Genomic DNA, 21,046 nt, shown 5'->3' on the forward strand with positions numbered 1-21,046 from the left:
ATGGTTCTCAACTTTTTCTGTCTGATTTATTTTGCTTAGCATAGTAATCTCAAGATCCGTCCATGTTGTTGCAAATGACATTATTTCATCTTTTCTTATGGCAGAGTAATATCCCATTGTGTATATATACCACATCTTCTTTATCCAATCATCTATTGAAGGACACTGGTTGTTTCCATGTCTTGGCCACCATAAATAAAGCTGCAGTGAACATTGGAGTACATATATATTTATGGATAAATGTTTTCAGATTTTTTTGGGTAGATACACAGGAGAGAGATTGCTAACTCATATGGCAATTTCTTAAATATTAAAAGTACATTCCTCTGTTGTCCACAAATAACTATAAGAATATTTTACTTGACATATAACTTCACTTACCTGTCTTCTGATTTTCCTAATATTTTCCTATTTCCTAAGATAAATCTTATCTCAGTTCTTTTTTTCCCAATATTTTATCAATATTTTAAAATTAAATAAATATGTTCAAATGATGTCTTCCTATCTTTCCTTTAAAATTATTTGCCTCTCTTAAGTAAAATAAAAATCTGGCTCCTTAACAGCAAAATAGCAAGAAGTGGTGTTATTTATGTCTGCTGCCCAATAGTCTACTCCTATATGTTTAGAAGTAAAGATTATCTCTAAAATTTCAAAAGCAGAAATTGAGAATAATCTCTTTGGGGCCAGTGTTCATACCACCCAACTTCTATTCACTGTCAGACAGTTGGCACAAATACTAAATATCTGAATACAAGTTATCAATCCAGGTGCATATGGAAAGTTGTGATAAGAGTTGAGGATGCCATTTCTTTATGTTCATAACTGTACATAATTTTTAGGCCCCCAGAAGTCAAAACCATGGTAAAAGTGCTACTGAGGCATGTTCACACATTAAATCATTGGTAATATTTATTTTAAATATTTAAAAGTTTTGATTTGTTTTTAGTGTCCAATTTTTGTTTCTAAACTTAATGCTAAATTTGCCAGAAAGTATAAAATTGCCTACATATAATAAATATACTATCTAAGTGTTAATAGGCAAAAGTAGAATGAGACAAAACAGATCCTAAATGAGTCTGAGACAAGATCCCAATTTATGCAGCATAGTTCAGAATTGTATTTCTGTCCTCCGCAGAAAAGAGTAGGATTATAAACACATATTGTGTATTGATTTATTCAAACCATAAACATTTGACATTGTTACTCAATCAAGTTTGGTATTGTCATTAAAATTTAGCATTACTTTACATTTTTGGAACACAATGAACTGGTTTATATTGATGAGCTCCAAGGTGCTCCACTACGCAAATGTGACAAAAGTGCTACAGAAAACATATCTTACATAGTGGAGTCATATTTATTTTATAATTTGAAATATTTAACAAATAGTTTGCCTTCCAGAAATCATACATTTTTATTTCGTAGAAAATGAAAGAGGAGTCTAAGGTTCATCGTTGGCCTTCCCTTTTTTCCTTTCTCTTTTTTTAACCTTTGCTATTCGGCCATCTTTTTATTGGAATCACAATGTCATTGCTGAGTGATATTAAATAGGCTGAAGAATGAGTTGGGGGAAAAGTGAATTCGGAGAATTTCAACTACAAATACATAACATGTATTAGCACCTTCTATAGGTTAAGTTCTGCTTTAGGGGCTTTACATGTGGGAACCACCTTAAGTAACACCACATACCAATTAATTAGGAATTATTATCCCCATTTTGCATATAAGGAAACTGAAAGAGTTTTAGTGACTATCCCAAATAAACAGTGGTTGCACATTTCAAACCTGATCCTGTTCTACTTACATCCAGTTTCCCTGTCTAAACAGTGGGCAGTTTTATTGGGTTGTCGGAAAAGTCATGACATATTTTTTTCTATGTTTTTCGTTGCAAAAATGTGTCATGACTTTTCCAACAACCCAATAGAACCACTGTTTGTATACTTACCACCCACCATATCCCACATATCTATTCTTTTTGATATTGCTAATCTCTTAATTTTATAATGAAAAGAAAAATACTGTGTAATAATAGTTTATGCAGTCCAGCTTTTAAGCCTTTAAGGACAATATTAAAAAAATACCATAAATAAAACATAGATTGAATAGCTTCATGCTAATGTATTCTAATGACCAGTGTTAATCAATTATTTTTTATCATTATCTCCCTGGGAGTCCTTTTAGAATTTTTTCCCATAATTATTACCTCTCCCATCACTGTAATTTTAATACCACAGATATACTGTTTATCTGTTTATATACTGTGGTTCTTTTGGTGGCAGGTAGGGAATGTCACAAACCATTATGATACCTAAGAATTTGTTTTTTCCCTGAGAATCATTTTTCACTCCTTTGTGGGTGACATTACTCTCACTGAGAATGTATAGTATAGACCAAGTTCAGAGCCAGTCATCTATAGTCTAATTGAGACAATGGTTCACAAAGTGTCACCTGTGGGCCACAGCAGCATAACATCACCTAAAAATATGTTAGAAATGCAGATCCTTAGGCTTCACCTAATCCTCCAAAATCAGAAACTCAGGGGCTGGGCCCATGCAGTCCATTTGATCAAGCCCTCCAGGTGACTCTGGGGCATGGCAAAGCATGGAACCCCTAGTTATGCACAGAGTACTGAGAAGTGGGTCCATGGCAGGATGACAACATTGTGAGATAGTTACATTATGTCTCAGTTTCCCACTTTGAGGTAGCCCAGGTAACTCCTGGTGTGAATTCTCACACGCAACCTTCTGAATCACTTGCCAAGGGTCCTCCTGAGAACCCACCTGTCTTCCACAGGGAAGAGAAAGAATGACACTCAACACCCCTGAACCTCTTCAGTAGGATGTGTTTATAGTTTTTTGAAAGTGACTCCTCAGCATACTAGTTAGGATTACATTCACAAAAGCCTGGATTCCCGAGAACAGGAAGTAGAAAAATAAGTAAATATGTATATTCCGTGTTGATAAACATCCCATTATAGGGATGAAAACAAACACAAGCCAGGGCATCCCACTTGATGGCAGAATGAATTATGCAAAAGATGTGGAAGATGGGATTTTTCAAGAAGAGCATGCTCGTTTCTCTTTGTTAACAATTTTCATTTGTCTTTTTACAAAAGTAAGATTAAGTGTTATTTATTTCTTCATTCCACAGGGTGTCTGCAGCCTCCTTTCTCTGGCCTAGCATTCTAATTATGTTCTTGCACAGACGGGTTCACCCACTTTGTTGACTTTCTTCCAGCTTAGATATACGCAACCTGGTGATAATCAGAAGGATTTATTCTCATATGTGGCATGGTTAAAGAGAAATGCAAGCATTAGGAGACCAGGCTACTATAGTCAGAAAGCTCACACATCGCCAACCGTGGGGCATGTGATACCTAAAACTTGAGAAATATCCTGTGATGCCATGACCTTGTAACCTTCCACAGGACAACTCCGTTTCAAGACTGCCCCCCGGTCAGTGATTTACCAAATGTAAATGGTGGATAACTGATCCTCTGCTTTGGTGACAGAAAGAATTTTAAGTGGATTTAAATGTCATATGTTTTAGTTTGTACAATTTAAATAAAAAATCAAATGTTCAATGGAGAAGAAACATTTTCTGTGTTCTGTTTTGTTTTAGATGGAGCTTGCTAAGGAAGAAAAGTGTGAATTTTTGCCTTTCCTGTCCCCACGGAAGGTTATAGTAAAAGGTGGGAGAATTGTTGCTATGCAGTTTGTTCGGACAGAGCAGGATGAAACGGGAAAATGGACTGAAGATGAAGATCAGATAGTCCGTCTGAAAGCCGATGTGGTCATCAGTGCCTTTGGTTCAGTTCTGAGTGATCCTAAAGGTAGGGCACTCAGGAGCTGAACCGTGTTATGCAATTGTCTGTTATTTTAGTGCCACAATAGTTCCCAGCTTGCAGGAAATTGTTTTTCACTTTAACATTTATTTCCTTCTTTTAGTATGGAATGCGAGCCGTCTTGATTGAAAAGGCATAGAAATATGTTTAACACTATACAGGACTTTTTAAAGTGTGGAAACTGAACATTAATCTTTCTTTTAAACTGATAATCAAAATACATACTTTATTTTGTAATGATGTTTGCCTTGTTTCTTCTATAAGAATGGCTTTTTCTTCAATTAGTCCTAGAGTAAGAAAATGTGACAGAGAAGTTGTAACAGCCAGTCGTCAATGTTTCGGACAAATTAGGATTTAATGAATAGACAAAAATAACATTCATGTTTACTGCTATCCTCATGCCAAACCACCACTAGAAACATCAAAATGGTCAAGTTAGGAAGTGTGAACTCCTGTCATTTCATCTGGATGGCATACATTGACATGCTAAGGAAGAATGAAATGCTTTTATAAAAAATGATGAGAAAAGGAAATGTTTTATATAGCATTTTAACTGAAGAATAAGTCAATTAGTTAAGACTATTTTGTTATATATTTTCCCCACACACTGTTTTTGTGGACCATTGAAGATGAAAGTTTAGGTATCTAGGTGTCTTCATTCATTTTGCAAAGCCTTTACTTTTTAATACACACTATTGAAATGACAATTAATTGTTTATTGAAAGAAAGACATTTCTCTAGGTGAGAGATTCATTAAGAACAACAACCAAAAAAAAAATCTAAACTTGACAAATCCTGTCTACAACTTCCTACTATATCCATGCTAAAATTACAGTTTGTGTCTGCAGTAAGAAGAGATATATGCTTGCAAATATGCATTTATATGCAACAGATAAGTAAGAAATTCAATCAGTCATCAGGATATTTTATCTGCAGGACATCAAACATCTCCATATCTGGAAACATCCAGATGTTTAATGTCATCGAGATAAATGTTTTCAAATAGCTGGATGATGGCATGGATTTGCACTTTTCATCTAGATGTTTATGTGATATGTAGATACAGTCACAGTGTGGTTTGTTTATTCATTAACTGCGTTTCAGGGGAAAAAACGAGCAAAGCATAAGCTGCATTCTATTATCTAAAAAATCATATTATTCTTACTACTCTGCACATCACCAAAAACTGAGTAAAAAGTTGAATCATATTTAACTAGCAATTCTGTTGATGACTCGCCTATCAAAAAATAATTTAGCTTACCCGTCTAAATTTATGTTCCACATCTGACAACTCTAATATTAAGAAAAATGTATCATTTCCTAAGCAAGCCTAAGTAAATGTGACTCAGATCAAAGAAAACTGCTTTTGCAATCTCAGATGTGATTTTACTAAGCTTATGGTAGTGGGTAAGTGTGCGAGTGTGTGTGTGTGTGTGTGTGTGTGTGTGTGTGTGTGTGTGTGTGTGTGTGTATTTAATTATACTTAACATTCAATATTGTTCTCTGTCAGCTTCAGATGTATAGCGTATCAGTCAGGCATCTACACAGTCTATGAAGTGATCCTCTTGATAAGTCCAGTGTCTGGCACCCTACATAATCTTTACAACATTGTTGATTATGTTCCCCATACTGTATTTCATATGCCTGTGATTATATTATGTCTACTAATTTGCACTTTCTGACTTCATTAATGATTATTAATGTTAGGTGTTATAAAGCACTAACACTGACATCTGTGAATAATTAGCACAGAAGGCTGATTAATTTGAACAATAAAATATTAAGATCCAATGTATGAGGTTAGACCACTGGTCAGTCTGGCCCATCATTTTCTCACGACAGTGTAACTGACAGACAACTGAGAAGGAACACCATTTGCTTTTTGATTTCAACCTCACAACATAGAGTGCTCTGGTCAGGTAGCGTGTCTTCTGCATGCCCAGGGTTACTTGCTCTGGGATTGGTGTTTAACAGCCATTGACTCAAGCTCCTCAGTCTAAGTAAGTTTAGAGGTTACTACAAAATCATGAAATACAGGAGCCAAGTGATGGACTTAAGAACCCAACATTGTAAACGAGTCAGTGGAGACTCCCTGAATCCAGACAAAGGGTAAGTTTAGAACAAAGGAGCACTACTTTAGAAAGTTGATAGTAGATGCACATTATGTCACAATATGAAGGTGGAAAGTTAAAATAGAATAAAAAAAATGTTAGGCTGTAGCTTCTCCCAGAACTTTTTAAGTACAGAAAGAATATCTTATTTAATTTTCTAACCCCCGTGTCCAGAAATAATATTCAAATACTTAACGATGAGCATAAGCAAATGAACATTCAGACAGATGCCTGGCAAATCAGAATGTACTCCAGCCAATATGCCACGTGGAAGGGCATCAAGTGAATTTCAGCCCTATTGGTGTCTATCAAAATGATTGACATACAGTAGATCTTGAATAACATTTTGTTTACCAAGATGAATGGCATGGAAACCCAAAGGACACTCAAGTTAACAAAAGGACATTCAACTAGTAGGACATATATGGAGTCAATGGCTATTAAACACCAATCCCAAAGCAGGTAACCCTGGGCAGCCTTTAGTCAGTCAACCCCTTCACCTTTAATTTGCCTTTGACTAGATCATTTCTTGTTCCAATTAGTCTCATTTTGAGATTCAACACCTAAAGCCATCGAAAATCTCATTCTTTGAAATGTTCTCCAGTTGCTGTCTTTGGACATAATGAATACTTCATTGGAGTTTGTTTCAGCCATGCAGGAACTGTAGCTAAACTTTGATATTCCTTCATGCATCTTTGGTGTCTTTTGGCCTCAGTTTCAATTTCTCTTCTGTAGGAAGGAAATAATTTTGCTTCCTACACTGGGTTGGTTGTGAGGCCGGCAAGCAGCAGAGTGCCTGAGTTTGGGTGATAAATCTGTAAATCAGGATAATGTCCAGTGTATTATTTGCTTTTTTGAGCCACAGCAGAGGAAAAGTTGTTTGAAGCTAAATATGTTTGTTTTTGAAATAACTAATATATAGGTATCATAAAATACCTCTGTGTGAAGATTAATATGAGGTATATGTAAAGCACTTAAAAGAATACCTGCTATATAAGTTTTATTATTATTATTGTCATCTTGTTAGACAGATTTCTCTTTTTCTTTTTTATTAAATTTTATTGCGGTGGCAATGGTTAGTAAAGTTACATAGGTTTCAAATGTACAGTTCTATAATATATTATCTATATATCACATTGTGTGTTCCCCACCCAGAGTTGGTTCTTCTATCACCATATATTTGATCCCTTTTACCCTCATCTACCACCCCCCTCCCCCCTTACCCTCTGGTAACCACTAAACTATTGTCTGTGTCTATGAGTTTTTTGTTTTTTCATTTGTTTGTCTTGTTCCTTTGTTGTTTTCAGTTTTATATCCCACATATCAGTGAAATCATATGGTTCTCAACTTTTTCTGTCTGATTTATTTTGCTTAGCATAGTAATCTCAAGATCCGTCCATGTTGTTGCAAATGACATTATTTCATCTTTTCTTATGGCAGAGTAATATCCCATTGTGTATATATACCACATCTTCTTTATCCAATCATCTATTGAAGGACACTGGTTGTTTCCATGTCTTGGCCACCATAAATAAAGCTGCAGTGAACATTGGAGTACATATATATTTATGGATAAATGTTTTCAGATTTTTTTGGGTAGATACACAGGAGAGAGATTGCTAACTCATATGGCAATTTCTTAAATATTAAAAGTACATTCCTCTGTTGTCCACAAATAACTATAAGAATATTTTACTTGACATATAACTTCACTTACCTGTCTTCTGATTTTCCTAATATTTTCCTATTTCCTAAGATAAATCTTATCTCAGTTCTTTTTTTCCCAATATTTTATCAATATTTTAAAATTAAATAAATATGTTCAAATGATGTCTTCCTATCTTTCCTTTAAAATTATTTGCCTCTCTTAAGTAAAATAAAAATCTGGCTCCTTAACAGCAAAATAGCAAGAAGTGGTGTTATTTATGTCTGCTGCCCAATAGTCTACTCCTATATGTTTAGAAGTAAAGATTATCTCTAAAATTTCAAAAGCAGAAATTGAGAATAATCTCTTTGGGGCCAGTGTTCATACCACCCAACTTCTATTCACTGTCAGACAGTTGGCACAAATACTAAATATCTGAATACAAGTTATCAATCCAGGTGCATATGGAAAGTTGTGATAAGAGTTGAGGATGCCATTTCTTTATGTTCATAACTGTACATAATTTTTAGGCCCCCAGAAGTCAAAACCATGGTAAAAGTGCTACTGAGGCATGTTCACACATTAAATCATTGGTAATATTTATTTTAAATATTTAAAAGTTTTGATTTGTTTTTAGTGTCCAATTTTTGTTTCTAAACTTAATGCTAAATTTGCCAGAAAGTATAAAATTGCCTACATATAATAAATATACTATCTAAGTGTTAATAGGCAAAAGTAGAATGAGACAAAACAGATCCTAAATGAGTCTGAGACAAGATCCCAATTTATGCAGCATAGTTCAGAATTGTATTTCTGTCCTCCGCAGAAAAGAGTAGGATTATAAACACATATTGTGTATTGATTTATTCAAACCATAAACATTTGACATTGTTACTCAATCAAGTTTGGTATTGTCATTAAAATTTAGCATTACTTTACATTTTTGGAACACAATGAACTGGTTTATATTGATGAGCTCCAAGGTGCTCCACTACGCAAATGTGACAAAAGTGCTACAGAAAACATATCTTACATAGTGGAGTCATATTTATTTTATAATTTGAAATATTTAACAAATAGTTTGCCTTCCAGAAATCATACATTTTTATTTCGTAGAAAATGAAAGAGGAGTCTAAGGTTCATCGTTGGCCTTCCCTTTTTTCCTTTCTCTTTTTTTAACCTTTGCTATTCGGCCATCTTTTTATTGGAATCACAATGTCATTGCTGAGTGATATTAAATAGGCTGAAGAATGAGTTGGGGGAAAAGTGAATTCGGAGAATTTCAACTACAAATACATAACATGTATTAGCACCTTCTATAGGTTAAGTTCTGCTTTAGGGGCTTTACATGTGGGAACCACCTTAAGTAACACCACATACCAATTAATTAGGAATTATTATCCCCATTTTGCATATAAGGAAACTGAAAGAGTTTTAGTGACTATCCCAAATAAACAGTGGTTGCACATTTCAAACCTGATCCTGTTCTACTTACATCCAGTTTCCCTGTCTAAACAGTGGGCAGTTTTATTGGGTTGTCGGAAAAGTCATGACATATTTTTTTCTATGTTTTTCGTTGCAAAAATGTGTCATGACTTTTCCAACAACCCAATAGAACCACTGTTTGTATACTTACCACCCACCATATCCCACATATCTATTCTTTTTGATATTGCTAATCTCTTAATTTTATAATGAAAAGAAAAATACTGTGTAATAATAGTTTATGCAGTCCAGCTTTTAAGCCTTTAAGGACAATATTAAAAAAATACCATAAATAAAACATAGATTGAATAGCTTCATGCTAATGTATTCTAATGACCAGTGTTAATCAATTATTTTTTATCATTATCTCCCTGGGAGTCCTTTTAGAATTTTTTCCCATAATTATTACCTCTCCCATCACTGTAATTTTAATACCACAGATATACTGTTTATCTGTTTATATACTGTGGTTCTTTTGGTGGCAGGTAGGGAATGTCACAAACCATTATGATACCTAAGAATTTGTTTTTTCCCTGAGAATCATTTTTCACTCCTTTGTGGGTGACATTACTCTCACTGAGAATGTATAGTATAGACCAAGTTCAGAGCCAGTCATCTATAGTCTAATTGAGACAATGGTTCACAAAGTGTCACCTGTGGGCCACAGCAGCATAACATCACCTAAAAATATGTTAGAAATGCAGATCCTTAGGCTTCACCTAATCCTCCAAAATCAGAAACTCAGGGGCTGGGCCCATGCAGTCCATTTGATCAAGCCCTCCAGGTGACTCTGGGGCATGGCAAAGCATGGAACCCCTAGTTATGCACAGAGTACTGAGAAGTGGGTCCATGGCAGGATGACAACATTGTGAGATAGTTACATTATGTCTCAGTTTCCCACTTTGAGGTAGCCCAGGTAACTCCTGGTGTGAATTCTCACACGCAACCTTCTGAATCACTTGCCAAGGGTCCTCCTGAGAACCCACCTGTCTTCCACAGGGAAGAGAAAGAATGACACTCAACACCCCTGAACCTCTTCAGTAGGATGTGTTTATAGTTTTTTGAAAGTGACTCCTCAGCATACTAGTTAGGATTACATTCACAAAAGCCTGGATTCCCGAGAACAGGAAGTAGAAAAATAAGTAAATATGTATATTCCGTGTTGATAAACATCCCATTATAGGGATGAAAACAAACACAAGCCAGGGCATCCCACTTGATGGCAGAATGAATTATGCAAAAGATGTGGAAGATGGGATTTTTCAAGAAGAGCATGCTCGTTTCTCTTTGTTAACAATTTTCATTTGTCTTTTTACAAAAGTAAGATTAAGTGTTATTTATTTCTTCATTCCACAGGGTGTCTGCAGCCTCCTTTCTCTGGCCTAGCATTCTAATTATGTTCTTGCACAGACGGGTTCACCCACTTTGTTGACTTTCTTCCAGCTTAGATATACGCAACCTGGTGATAATCAGAAGGATTTATTCTCATATGTGGCATGGTTAAAGAGAAATGCAAGCATTAGGAGACCAGGCTACTATAGTCAGAAAGCTCACACATCGCCAACCGTGGGGCATGTGATACCTAAAACTTGAGAAATATCCTGTGATGCCATGACCTTGTAACCTTCCACAGGACAACTCCGTTTCAAGACTGCCCCCCGGTCAGTGATTTACCAAATGTAAATGGTGGATAACTGATCCTCTGCTTTGGTGACAGAAAGAATTTTAAGTGGATTTAAATGTCATATGTTTTAGTTTGTACAATTTAAATAAAAAATCAAATGTTCAATGGAGAAGAAACATTTTCTGTGTTCTGTTTTGTTTTAGATGGAGCTTGCTAAGGAAGAAAAGTGTGAATTTTTGCCTTTCCTGTCCCCACGGAAGGTTATAGTAAAAGGTGGGAGAATTGTTGCTATGCAGTTTGTTCGGACAGAGCAGGATGAAACGGGAAAATGGACTGAAGATGAAGATCAGATAGTCCGTCTGAAAGCCGATGTGGTCATCAGTGCCTTTGGTTCAGTTCTGAGTGATCCTAAAGGTAGGGCACTCAGGAGCTGAACCGTGTTATGCAATTGTCTGTTATTTTAGTGCCACAATAGTTCCCAGCTTGCAGGAAATTGTTTTTCACTTTAACATTTATTTCCTTCTTTTAGTATGGAATGCGAGCCGTCTTGATTGAAAAGGCATAGAAATATGTTTAACACTATACAGGACTTTTTAAAGTGTGGAAACTGAACATTAATCTTTCTTTTAAACTGATAATCAAAATACATACTTTATTTTGTAATGATGTTTGCCTTGTTTCTTCTATAAGAATGGCTTTTTCTTCAATTAGTCCTAGAGTAAGAAAATGTGACAGAGAAGTTGTAACAGCCAGTCGTCAATGTTTCGGACAAATTAGGATTTAATGAATAGACAAAAATAACATTCATGTTTACTGCTATCCTCATGCCAAACCACCACTAGAAACATCAAAATGGTCAAGTTAGGAAGTGTGAACTCCTGTCATTTCATCTGGATGGCATACATTGACATGCTAAGGAAGAATGAAATGCTTTTATAAAAAATGATGAGAAAAGGAAATGTTTTATATAGCATTTTAACTGAAGAATAAGTCAATTAGTTAAGACTATTTTGTTATATATTTTCCCCACACACTGTTTTTGTGGACCATTGAAGATGAAAGTTTAGGTATCTAGGTGTCTTCATTCATTTTGCAAAGCCTTTACTTTTTAATACACACTATTGAAATGACAATTAATTGTTTATTGAAAGAAAGACATTTCTCTAGGTGAGAGATTCATTAAGAACAACAACCAAAAAAAAAATCTAAACTTGACAAATCCTGTCTACAACTTCCTACTATATCCATGCTAAAATTACAGTTTGTGTCTGCAGTAAGAAGAGATATATGCTTGCAAATATGCATTTATATGCAACAGATAAGTAAGAAATTCAATCAGTCATCAGGATATTTTATCTGCAGGACATCAAACATCTCCATATCTGGAAACATCCAGATGTTTAATGTCATCGAGATAAATGTTTTCAAATAGCTGGATGATGGCATGGATTTGCACTTTTCATCTAGATGTTTATGTGATATGTAGATACAGTCACAGTGTGGTTTGTTTATTCATTAACTGCGTTTCAGGGGAAAAAACGAGCAAAGCATAAGCTGCATTCTATTATCTAAAAAATCATATTATTCTTACTACTCTGCACATCACCAAAAACTGAGTAAAAAGTTGAATCATATTTAACTAGCAATTCTGTTGATGACTCGCCTATCAAAAAATAATTTAGCTTACCCGTCTAAATTTATGTTCCACATCTGACAACTCTAATATTAAGAAAAATGTATCATTTCCTAAGCAAGCCTAAGTAAATGTGACTCAGATCAAAGAAAACTGCTTTTGCAATCTCAGATGTGATTTTACTAAGCTTATGGTAGTGGGTAAGTGTGCGAGTGTGTGTGTGTGTGTGTGTGTGTGTGTGTGTAGAGTGAAAGATTTAACTCAGTATTTAAAATAGAAGTAGAAGAAAAATTGATCTATTCATGTTTATTTGACAAAGTTAATCCAGAATTTAAATTTGTGTATTTATTCCAGAATCTACCAGTGCTTCACATGTACTACCCCATCTCCATTTAGTGATTTAAAGAAGTCAAGTAAAAATGGCTCTTCACTTTCCTTTGTTTCCTTTTCTTTTCCCCTCTCTTCCTGACTTGAAATAACAAACTGCCTGGGGGGAGAAAAAATTCTTTAAGAGAATTACCTGCATCACGGGGCCTTCGATATTTACATTAATGAGAAGCTACTTTCCAAGTGAGAGAGGAGCTGGAAGAGCTGGAATGTGAAATTAGCATTCGTGCCTCTTATCCCCATCTAAATATTTGCAACACAGTTTTTTAAATGGAAAACATTAAATAAAGGGGTAGAGGGAATCACTATTAGAAGTTGACGAAGATCATACCCAAATGGCATTTAAAATCTTACAATAATAATTTCAAAGTCAGAAAACTTCCATGTACCACATCAGAGGTCTAGTGAAAAATCAGTTCACAAGAACCAAATTTGTCTGTTTGGGTAAGTTGTCCCTCATCTACCCTAAATCTTATCCCATCCTGATACCTGTGCAATGTGATTTATGTGTGATACCTTTGTGATGTACATGCGATACTATATAATTTAAGTTATTTATCTATATTAAACCTCTGTCTTAAAACATCAACCTGCCTTTCCACCCCCTCTTCGTTCCTCCTTCCCAACCTCACTGACTCCGGTGAACTGCATGCCAACCTCAGTCACATCTTTTCAGTCCTTATTCTATTTTCTGCATTTGACAGTGTTAAATATTTCTTTTTTTTGAAATGTTCTCCTCCAAGCCACTTCAGCTTCCTGAGCCTCAGCTTCTTCCTCTATTAAAAAAAAAAAGAGAGAAAGGAAAGGAAAGGAAAGGAAAGGAAAGGAAGGAAGGAAGGAAGGAAGGAAGGAAGGAAGGAAGGAAGGAAGGAAGAAAAGCATAATAATACCTTTTCTCCCTACCTCTCAGGACTTACCAGAGTTAAAATGAAATCATGTGAAAGTGCTTTGAAAATGAAACTGCAACGTAATTGTTGTTTATGATACTCCGTTTTCTTTTTCTCTTAACTATTGCCTCTCCAAGCCTATCAGTGACTGCTTTTCTTCCTCTAGCTTGTTCATTTTTAGTACTTTCCAAATTTAAAAGTTGCCCAATTTCTCATCTTAGCGTACCTATTTTTTCAGTGAACTGATTGTCTCCTTCATTCAACCCTGGAAGCAATATTTAATGAACAACTTCGTGCCAGGTAGTGGCTAGGCTCATAGCAGGCACTATTGCACTCCTGAGTAAAAATGACTCCAAAATCTCTTTCTCCACTCTCCATGCCTCAGAAGACATCCCATCCTATATTTATGCGGATGCATGTGACACACATTTTCTGAACATCTAGTGAATGAATACCAAGTGTCAAGTTGTATTCTGGAGAGTACAAAGATGAATGAGGCACTTTTAAACCCTCACAGACAGGTTGGAGGCAGACCTTTAAACAAATAATTGTTTTTACCAAGTGGAGAATACATTTTGACAGAGAAGCACAAGGTAAGGAAGGATGACCTCGTCAGATAGCCCTAAGACAGATCTCTTGTCAACTTTGTTATTATTTTAAATGGTATCGTAGTTCTCTTAACATTAAAGTTCAAAATGTTACCCGAGATTCAAGTTTCTAATTACAGTGTTTCTTTTCATTAAATTCAACCGTGTTACTCTATATTATAGGTTAAAGCTCCTACTCCTCAGCACTTGAGCACTTCAGCAAGTGACTTTATAATACTATTAATATGCATCCAGCCCTGGTTTCCACTGTTCCCTAGTGAATTATTCCTCCCAGAATCCACAGGGTGGATTCCACAGCGGTAACTTAGAATGTCCTTGGTGAATGCGTTATATAAACACATGCTGAAGAACTCAAGGAATGAAGTAAATGACAGAATACATACAAATGATAATTTGTACTCTCAGCATTCTCAGATTACAATAATACTTTAAATGAAAATACTTGTAGGGTCTCAATTACATCAAAATATGTATTTGTAAAGGTAGCCTAAAATGGGAAATTTGAAGGAAATTAAACTTTTAATCTCAGTTTCTTTTCTCTGATTTACTGCATTATTTTTGCAAGTCCCTTAATCTGTGTGTTTCACAGAGGAGAATATAAAATAACTTTATTTAGTATTAAGCACCCAGTATATCTTTTCTGTACATTTTCTGTTATAAAAATGTTAAGTGCCTTAACAGCTTATAGAAAAGACAAGTATATGAAATTTACAAAACAAATTTGAGTAACATCCTTGGATTATAGTAGCTAATCGTTTCATTGCTACTGACTAATAACAATTATAAGTAATCATCATTATTTTACCCAATTCTATTTTCTTTCTTTCTTTTTTTGGATGATAGCAGTGAGTGGGAAATAGGAACAAAAGATTACATATCAAAAAAAAAAGATTACGTATCCCACATCCCTGGCATAGAATATATGTGTGCTTATTGTGAGCACAATTTAATGGAATCCTTTATTAAATACAGTCCTAAATTCTAGAGGCTGTGTGGTGTCCAATTTCTAATTTGATTGAGATATTATAATAAAGCTATAGCCTTACTTCATATCATTCCTGTGAAAACCTCAAAGTGATTTTTCCTTTTAAAAATTATCATTCATTCCCTCAAAAAGTGTAAGATTTCAAATTACAGTAAATTGGAATTTGTATTGTTCGAAACTGATGTTAAAGGCTGTCAGTAAATTAAGCATAGGGTACCTTTAACTGGCATTTCTGCTCTACAAATATTGCCCTTCCCTGGAAATTGTAAAGTATTTATTTATTTTTAAAATGTGCATTTTTTAATATAAAAGTCTCCTCTTTTGGGAAGCATCAATGTTTGAATTTTCTCTCCTTTTGTTTGTTTGGACAAGGTCAGGTTTAAGAGACTTCTTGCTTATTTTAAGTTTATCCTCCCTTCTCTTTAAGCTTGGAACCAAACTGCCAGTTGTAAAAATGTGCATATCTTTTCTGTTAGTTTTGAATTGATGAGGAAAATATGTTACTATTTTTACCCACCTCACAGATTCATTTCTCCAATGGAGGTAGTAACAGTGGGCCTTGTCCCCGAATTCCTAGGAGATCCAGATGACATAGTTCTGCATGGCCTTGAATATGCTTTCAGACTACTGAAGGAAGCCACTTCTGCCCTGCCCATGACCTCTGTGCCTCTTCTGTACATTGCTCCACAGCCACCCTCTTGTTGTCTGGAAATGTCCACTTTGAAATGAGCCATGTGTCTTGATCTTCCCCAACATAATATAATTCTTCTTCCAATTGGATTGTAAACCCCCAAAAGGCAGATTGTACCATTATAGTAAATTGTAATCCCAATAGTAGCCAACATATTAATTTGCCCAAAACAGGTGCACAGTATATATTTGTGCATTTCACTTGACTTGATTCATATTAAGATACTAATTTTATTACATCTAATTGTTATAGTTTTCCTACTGTGGGGCATGTTTGGCTTATTTTTCTTAGAAAACATAAGGAAAAGTTGAATTTTCTATTTCTACTGTGGGGTTTTTTTTTGGGTTTTTTGTGTGTTTTTTTGGCCTGTTTTGGCATAAATTGTTGCATTCTTTATAATCCAATAAATAGTACACTAAATTAGATTCTGTCTGGTGTAGCAGCTTAGAGCAGGGACCCTGAATCCAGACTGCCCAGCTGGAAAACCTGGCTCCCTTATTCTCTTTGTATTTTGTGGTCCTGATTCTTAAGGGGGATGATTATAATATCTATCTTCTAGAGTTGTTGTCATCATAAATTAACTAATAATATTTGCAAAGCACTTAGATATATGCCTGGCACATAGTAAGCATCTCTTAGGTTTCAGATGTTATTATCCTTATGTAACAAACCATATTTTAATAATTAAATTGAGTCATATTACACCCTTATTATGGTATGAATGTTGTCCAGGAATAAAAGCATTTGAAAATCAGGCCTTCATCTGGGGCCTTCCAGGCTCTGACAACATGTCTTTGTAAATAAGTGAAGCAGATGCTCTTACATTTATGATTTTTAAATGAGAAAATGTTTCATGTATTTGTTTATTTTTATTTGCAGATAAAAAGATTGCACAGTATGTAACTAAATCTCATATTTTTAAAGTGTTTGATTATCAACTCTGACATTTTTCATACCATCAAAAGGAATTTTCTTTCAATAAATTTTTAGTACTTAGAAATCTCCATTTTGAGTTTTCACAAGTCAGGTATTTAAAGAGCAAAGGATTTTTAAATAACTTGTTTTTTCCTTTTAACAATGGTGAAGTTGGGCCAATTTTTTTTTTTTTTTTTTTAGCTGAGCCATCCTGCCACCTGTTGGCAGCTCATCTCGGGCCGGGCATCGAACCGCTGTTGCTCAGAGCTCGCGAGCGAGCTCTTAACCAACTGAGCCACTTGTTTGGCCCAAGTTAGGCCAAATTTTTTGTTTGTTTAACCTAAGAAGATTTTTCTTTTTATTTTAAGTAAGAAAAAGATAAGCACTTTTGAGGATCTAAGTTTGAGTTTTAAGTGCTTGAAAATTATGTAATGAAATAACTAAGATTAAAAATCTATATTTTTGAAAGGCAGAGATAGGATAGCTGGTGGCAATAAAACTGACTCATCAGATGGTACATGACACTACTCAGGAGAACAAACAAGAAGCTAACTGAACTTTCTTCTAGGAAAGGAGTTTATATACTTCCCCTGTGCTTGCACATTCTTTTTGCTTATCTCACTAGAGATAACAGTGAAACACCAGGCCCAGTTCTTTCTGAATCTCTAATGTAACCCACAGAAAAGAACTCCCTTGATAGCATTAATTGCTGTTAGTTCCACAGAGTGCTTTGGGAAAAAGTTTTAAAATCTCTCGGTTTCTCTTATTAGAAGGCTCTCAGAAAAGTTTTTAAAAGACTCATGGGGTTAATCAAAGATTCTGACAATATAAGCTTCCAGTTTAGCTTTTATTCACTTGCTCCCCTACTGAGAAAAGGTGCAGGCAATGAGTTAATTTGTCTTGTTCTGGGCTAAGTCAGAATTCGAAATTTGCCAGTTAGTAAAGAAATGGTGTGCCTAAGACTCTCACATTCAGGATTTTTTTTCAAAGGTGTCCATTTTTTTTCCTTCAATTATTTAGGTTTTGGTAAAAACACAGGAAACATGTTTTCAGGTGAGTGCTAGATGACTCAGATGCCCAATAATATTGGGTTGTCAGAAAAGTCATGATGTATTTTTTCTATGTTTTTCATTGCAAAAATGTGTCATGACTTATCTGACAACCCAATAGCCTGTGTTTTAAAAGAATTGGCATCAGTATGTTTGGTTTCTTTTATTCCTATTAAATGTTACTCATGTGGTAATTCACTAATGGAACTGGGAGCATTAAGACGTTGTAATAACCCACCCCGTTTTTTTGAACCAGCATGATCCGTTTGTCAAGCAATAGAACATCTCCTCCAGAAGCTATTGCTGGCGCTTAGAGACTCACCAAAATTTTCTTGGCACAGTTGTCCACTCTGGGGCCTTCAGCTTGCCTAACTCCTCTTCCGCCTTGCCTAAATAAATAAATAAATAAATAAAGGAAAGCAGGAAAGAATGGAGGACCAAGTTGAGAAACTGCCATAATCGGTCATATTTTCATTGTTGTATGCATTTTTTTACAAACAAATATTTGCAATAAAGTTTCAAAGAACAGATTAAGGTATACTGCACTTGATTGCTAGATAGGAGACCCTTTGGATTGATGGCAGAAACATCAGAGGAAGAGGCCTACTCATGATTAACATAACTAAGAATGGATGCAACAGACTTGAACACTGAAGCTCCAGTCTAGTATAACTTACTGGATATGTTACAATACAATAACTTGCATTGGGTTTTTCTATATTTATATTTGCAAGCATGCTGGACAGGACCTAAGAAGGCAGATATTCTAGTCCCCTATTGTCACAGGTTTATTTGCTTCATAGCTTCTAGTGGTGTGCTATCCCAGGCACTGAGCTAGATACTGGGGGTAAAGTGGTGAAAATACATGCAGACCTTGCCCCCTGGAACACAGTTTAACAGAGAGACTCACCATTACAATAAGTTGTGCTGGGAGAAGTTTGGAGTCCTCTGGAAGCACAGAACACAGCCTGAGGGTTCCGCGAAGCTTCCTAGAGGAAGTGGGTTGTACATGGAAGTCTGAGTGCTGTGTGGGAGTTTCCAGGTGGAATGGGGGTGGTAGGGAGGGAGCCACAGGGAAATTATGCAACTTGCTCTACACGACAATGTTAGAAAAAGTAGTCATTTTACAGTCACTTTAAAAAGCTATATTTTTTTAAAAAGAGCATGTCTTTAGAAAGTTGTCATCAGCCTACTTATTTCTTGCATGTTCTCATCTTTATAAATGAAGATCTGAATTTTCCATTTTTATTTCTAAAATTGAACTTTTTATGATTTCTACTATTCATTTTCTTGTTATCACACAGTGAACATTTCTTAACGTTCAACTATGTTATAGGCACTAGAAATACAAACATGGGTAAGAGTCTTTGTCCTTCAGGGACTCATAGGCTAATGGGAGAAACGGACATGTAAATATATTGTCACATAATCTGCTAATCTGAGATCACTTTTGGACTGGGTTTTAGAACTTGAGTAGAAGTTTCTCCATTAAAGAGAATATCGTGCCCCAAAATATGAGCTGACAAATGGCCTCGTGTGAACAGACAATGGTTAGATACTCTGTTTAGCTGGAAAAGATGATGTGTGGGAAGACAAGGGCAGAAAGTGGTTGAGATAAGATGGCAGAAAATTTGGCTACAAATTTATGTGGGGTCAAAGCCTTATATACTAAGCTGGGGATTTTGAATTTTATCCTATAGACATCCAGGTGACAAATGGGGCGGGGGCTAAACATGGGAGAGATCGTCATTGTTAATAAGGTAACTCTGGTAGGTGCTGGATCTTCCTTTTCTTTACTTGGGTTTTGATATTTTTGTAATATTCTTCAAATAGCTGGGCATTAGAAACCATGAAATCACCCTTGAGGTGTTTCCTATCAGAAGAAAAATGTGTTTTCTAGTATTGAAAACCTGGGTTAGGTAAAGTGAGTCACCCAATCACTGCATGATTCAACTGTGTGGGTTCCCTGATGGGATGCTGCTCTAGTAAGAATTTTAGTATGAAGGAAGGGCGAGAACTGTGCTCAAATGGGCAGCTCTGGAACTATAGGCACGACAGAGGTGAGTTATACACGCCTAATTTCTTCTTTCAGATTCACTAATTACAATGACTAATTTCAGCTTCTTAAGGAGAGGTAAGTAAGATACAGAGAGACACCATGAGTGTGATAGCAATGACTGTTTTCCCACATGGACGGAGAAGTCAGTGTAGAGTAAGCATATTGCTCCTGGTTGCAGCAGTGTTGAAAAAGATAGCCTAGAATTAAGACAGACTGTAGTTTCAGCGCTGTCCATTTGAGCACAGTTCTCGCCCTCCCTTTATACTAAAATTCTTACTAGAGCAGCTTCCCATCGGGAACCCACACTGTTGGATCATTCCAGTGATTGGGCTAGTATCAGTGAAACAAGTTAAAAGACTATTTCAGTAGTTTAAGTGGCTACTGATTAAAGCCCAGGTTAAGGCAGAAGAGGTAGAACTACACAAGAACATTCAGAATCAAGACATATTTTTTAAGTGGATTAGTCAGGATTTTGTCATCTGTTTGAGAAGAGGTTGAATATGGAGTATCTAGAATGTGGAGTCGGATGGGATGTCCAGATGCAGAGAGAACTCAAACAAATGCTGCAGGTAGAGCTGATCAGAGGGAAATTATGATGTGTGGCATTTGAATTTGCTAATCCATTCAACAGCTGGAAATGGGACCAGAACTAAGAAAACAGAGAACGATTGAAAGCAGACATTGGGAATCATTATATAGCATTTGTCTGTATTTTCACTGTCATAACCTAGTACCTAGAATAGTGACTTCATTGATTGAATGAATGAATGAGAGCCATTTTAACAGAATTTAGATAACAACTTCTTAAAAGTATGATAAAAGAGCATATGTGGCATTTCTTTTGGAAATCCAGGAGCATCTCACCTCAATGCAATAAAGAGGGAAAATGGCAGCTTTTGCTATTGCTGCTTTTCTGATGGTCAATATCTTAAGGAGAACATGGCATTCAGGACAGTTTTATTACATGGTTCTTTACCTTCCCCCACTTACTAATGTGTGTGGTTCCTTATGCTATCATTTCATTAATGTCAGCGTAATAAAACACTCATATATCCTTTGTAGTAGATATATCACGTATTAAGCATGAGCCCTTTTTAGTCTTTTCTGTACATTGCCTTGCTTT

The 21,046-nt window shown here is 35.6% G+C and overlaps 1 protein-coding gene across 1 annotated transcript in view; it reads left to right on the forward strand.

Annotated features, from left to right (window-relative positions):
• The window catches only part of DPYD (dihydropyrimidine dehydrogenase), an 870,205-nt gene that overhangs the window by 378,750 nt on the left and 470,409 nt on the right, over positions 1 to 21,046 (forward strand). Inside the window, exon 14 of the mRNA XM_019648865.1 lies at positions 3,622 to 3,832. Within this exon, the coding sequence (XP_019504410.1) occupies positions 3,622 to 3,832 (211 nt within the window). The remainder of the gene's footprint in view (positions 1 to 3,621; positions 3,833 to 21,046) is intronic.

Source organism: Hipposideros armiger, unplaced genomic scaffold, assembly GCF_001890085.2.
Source record: "Hipposideros armiger isolate ML-2016 unplaced genomic scaffold, ASM189008v1 scaffold_127, whole genome shotgun sequence".
NCBI lineage: Eukaryota > Metazoa > Chordata > Mammalia > Chiroptera > Hipposideridae > Hipposideros > Hipposideros armiger.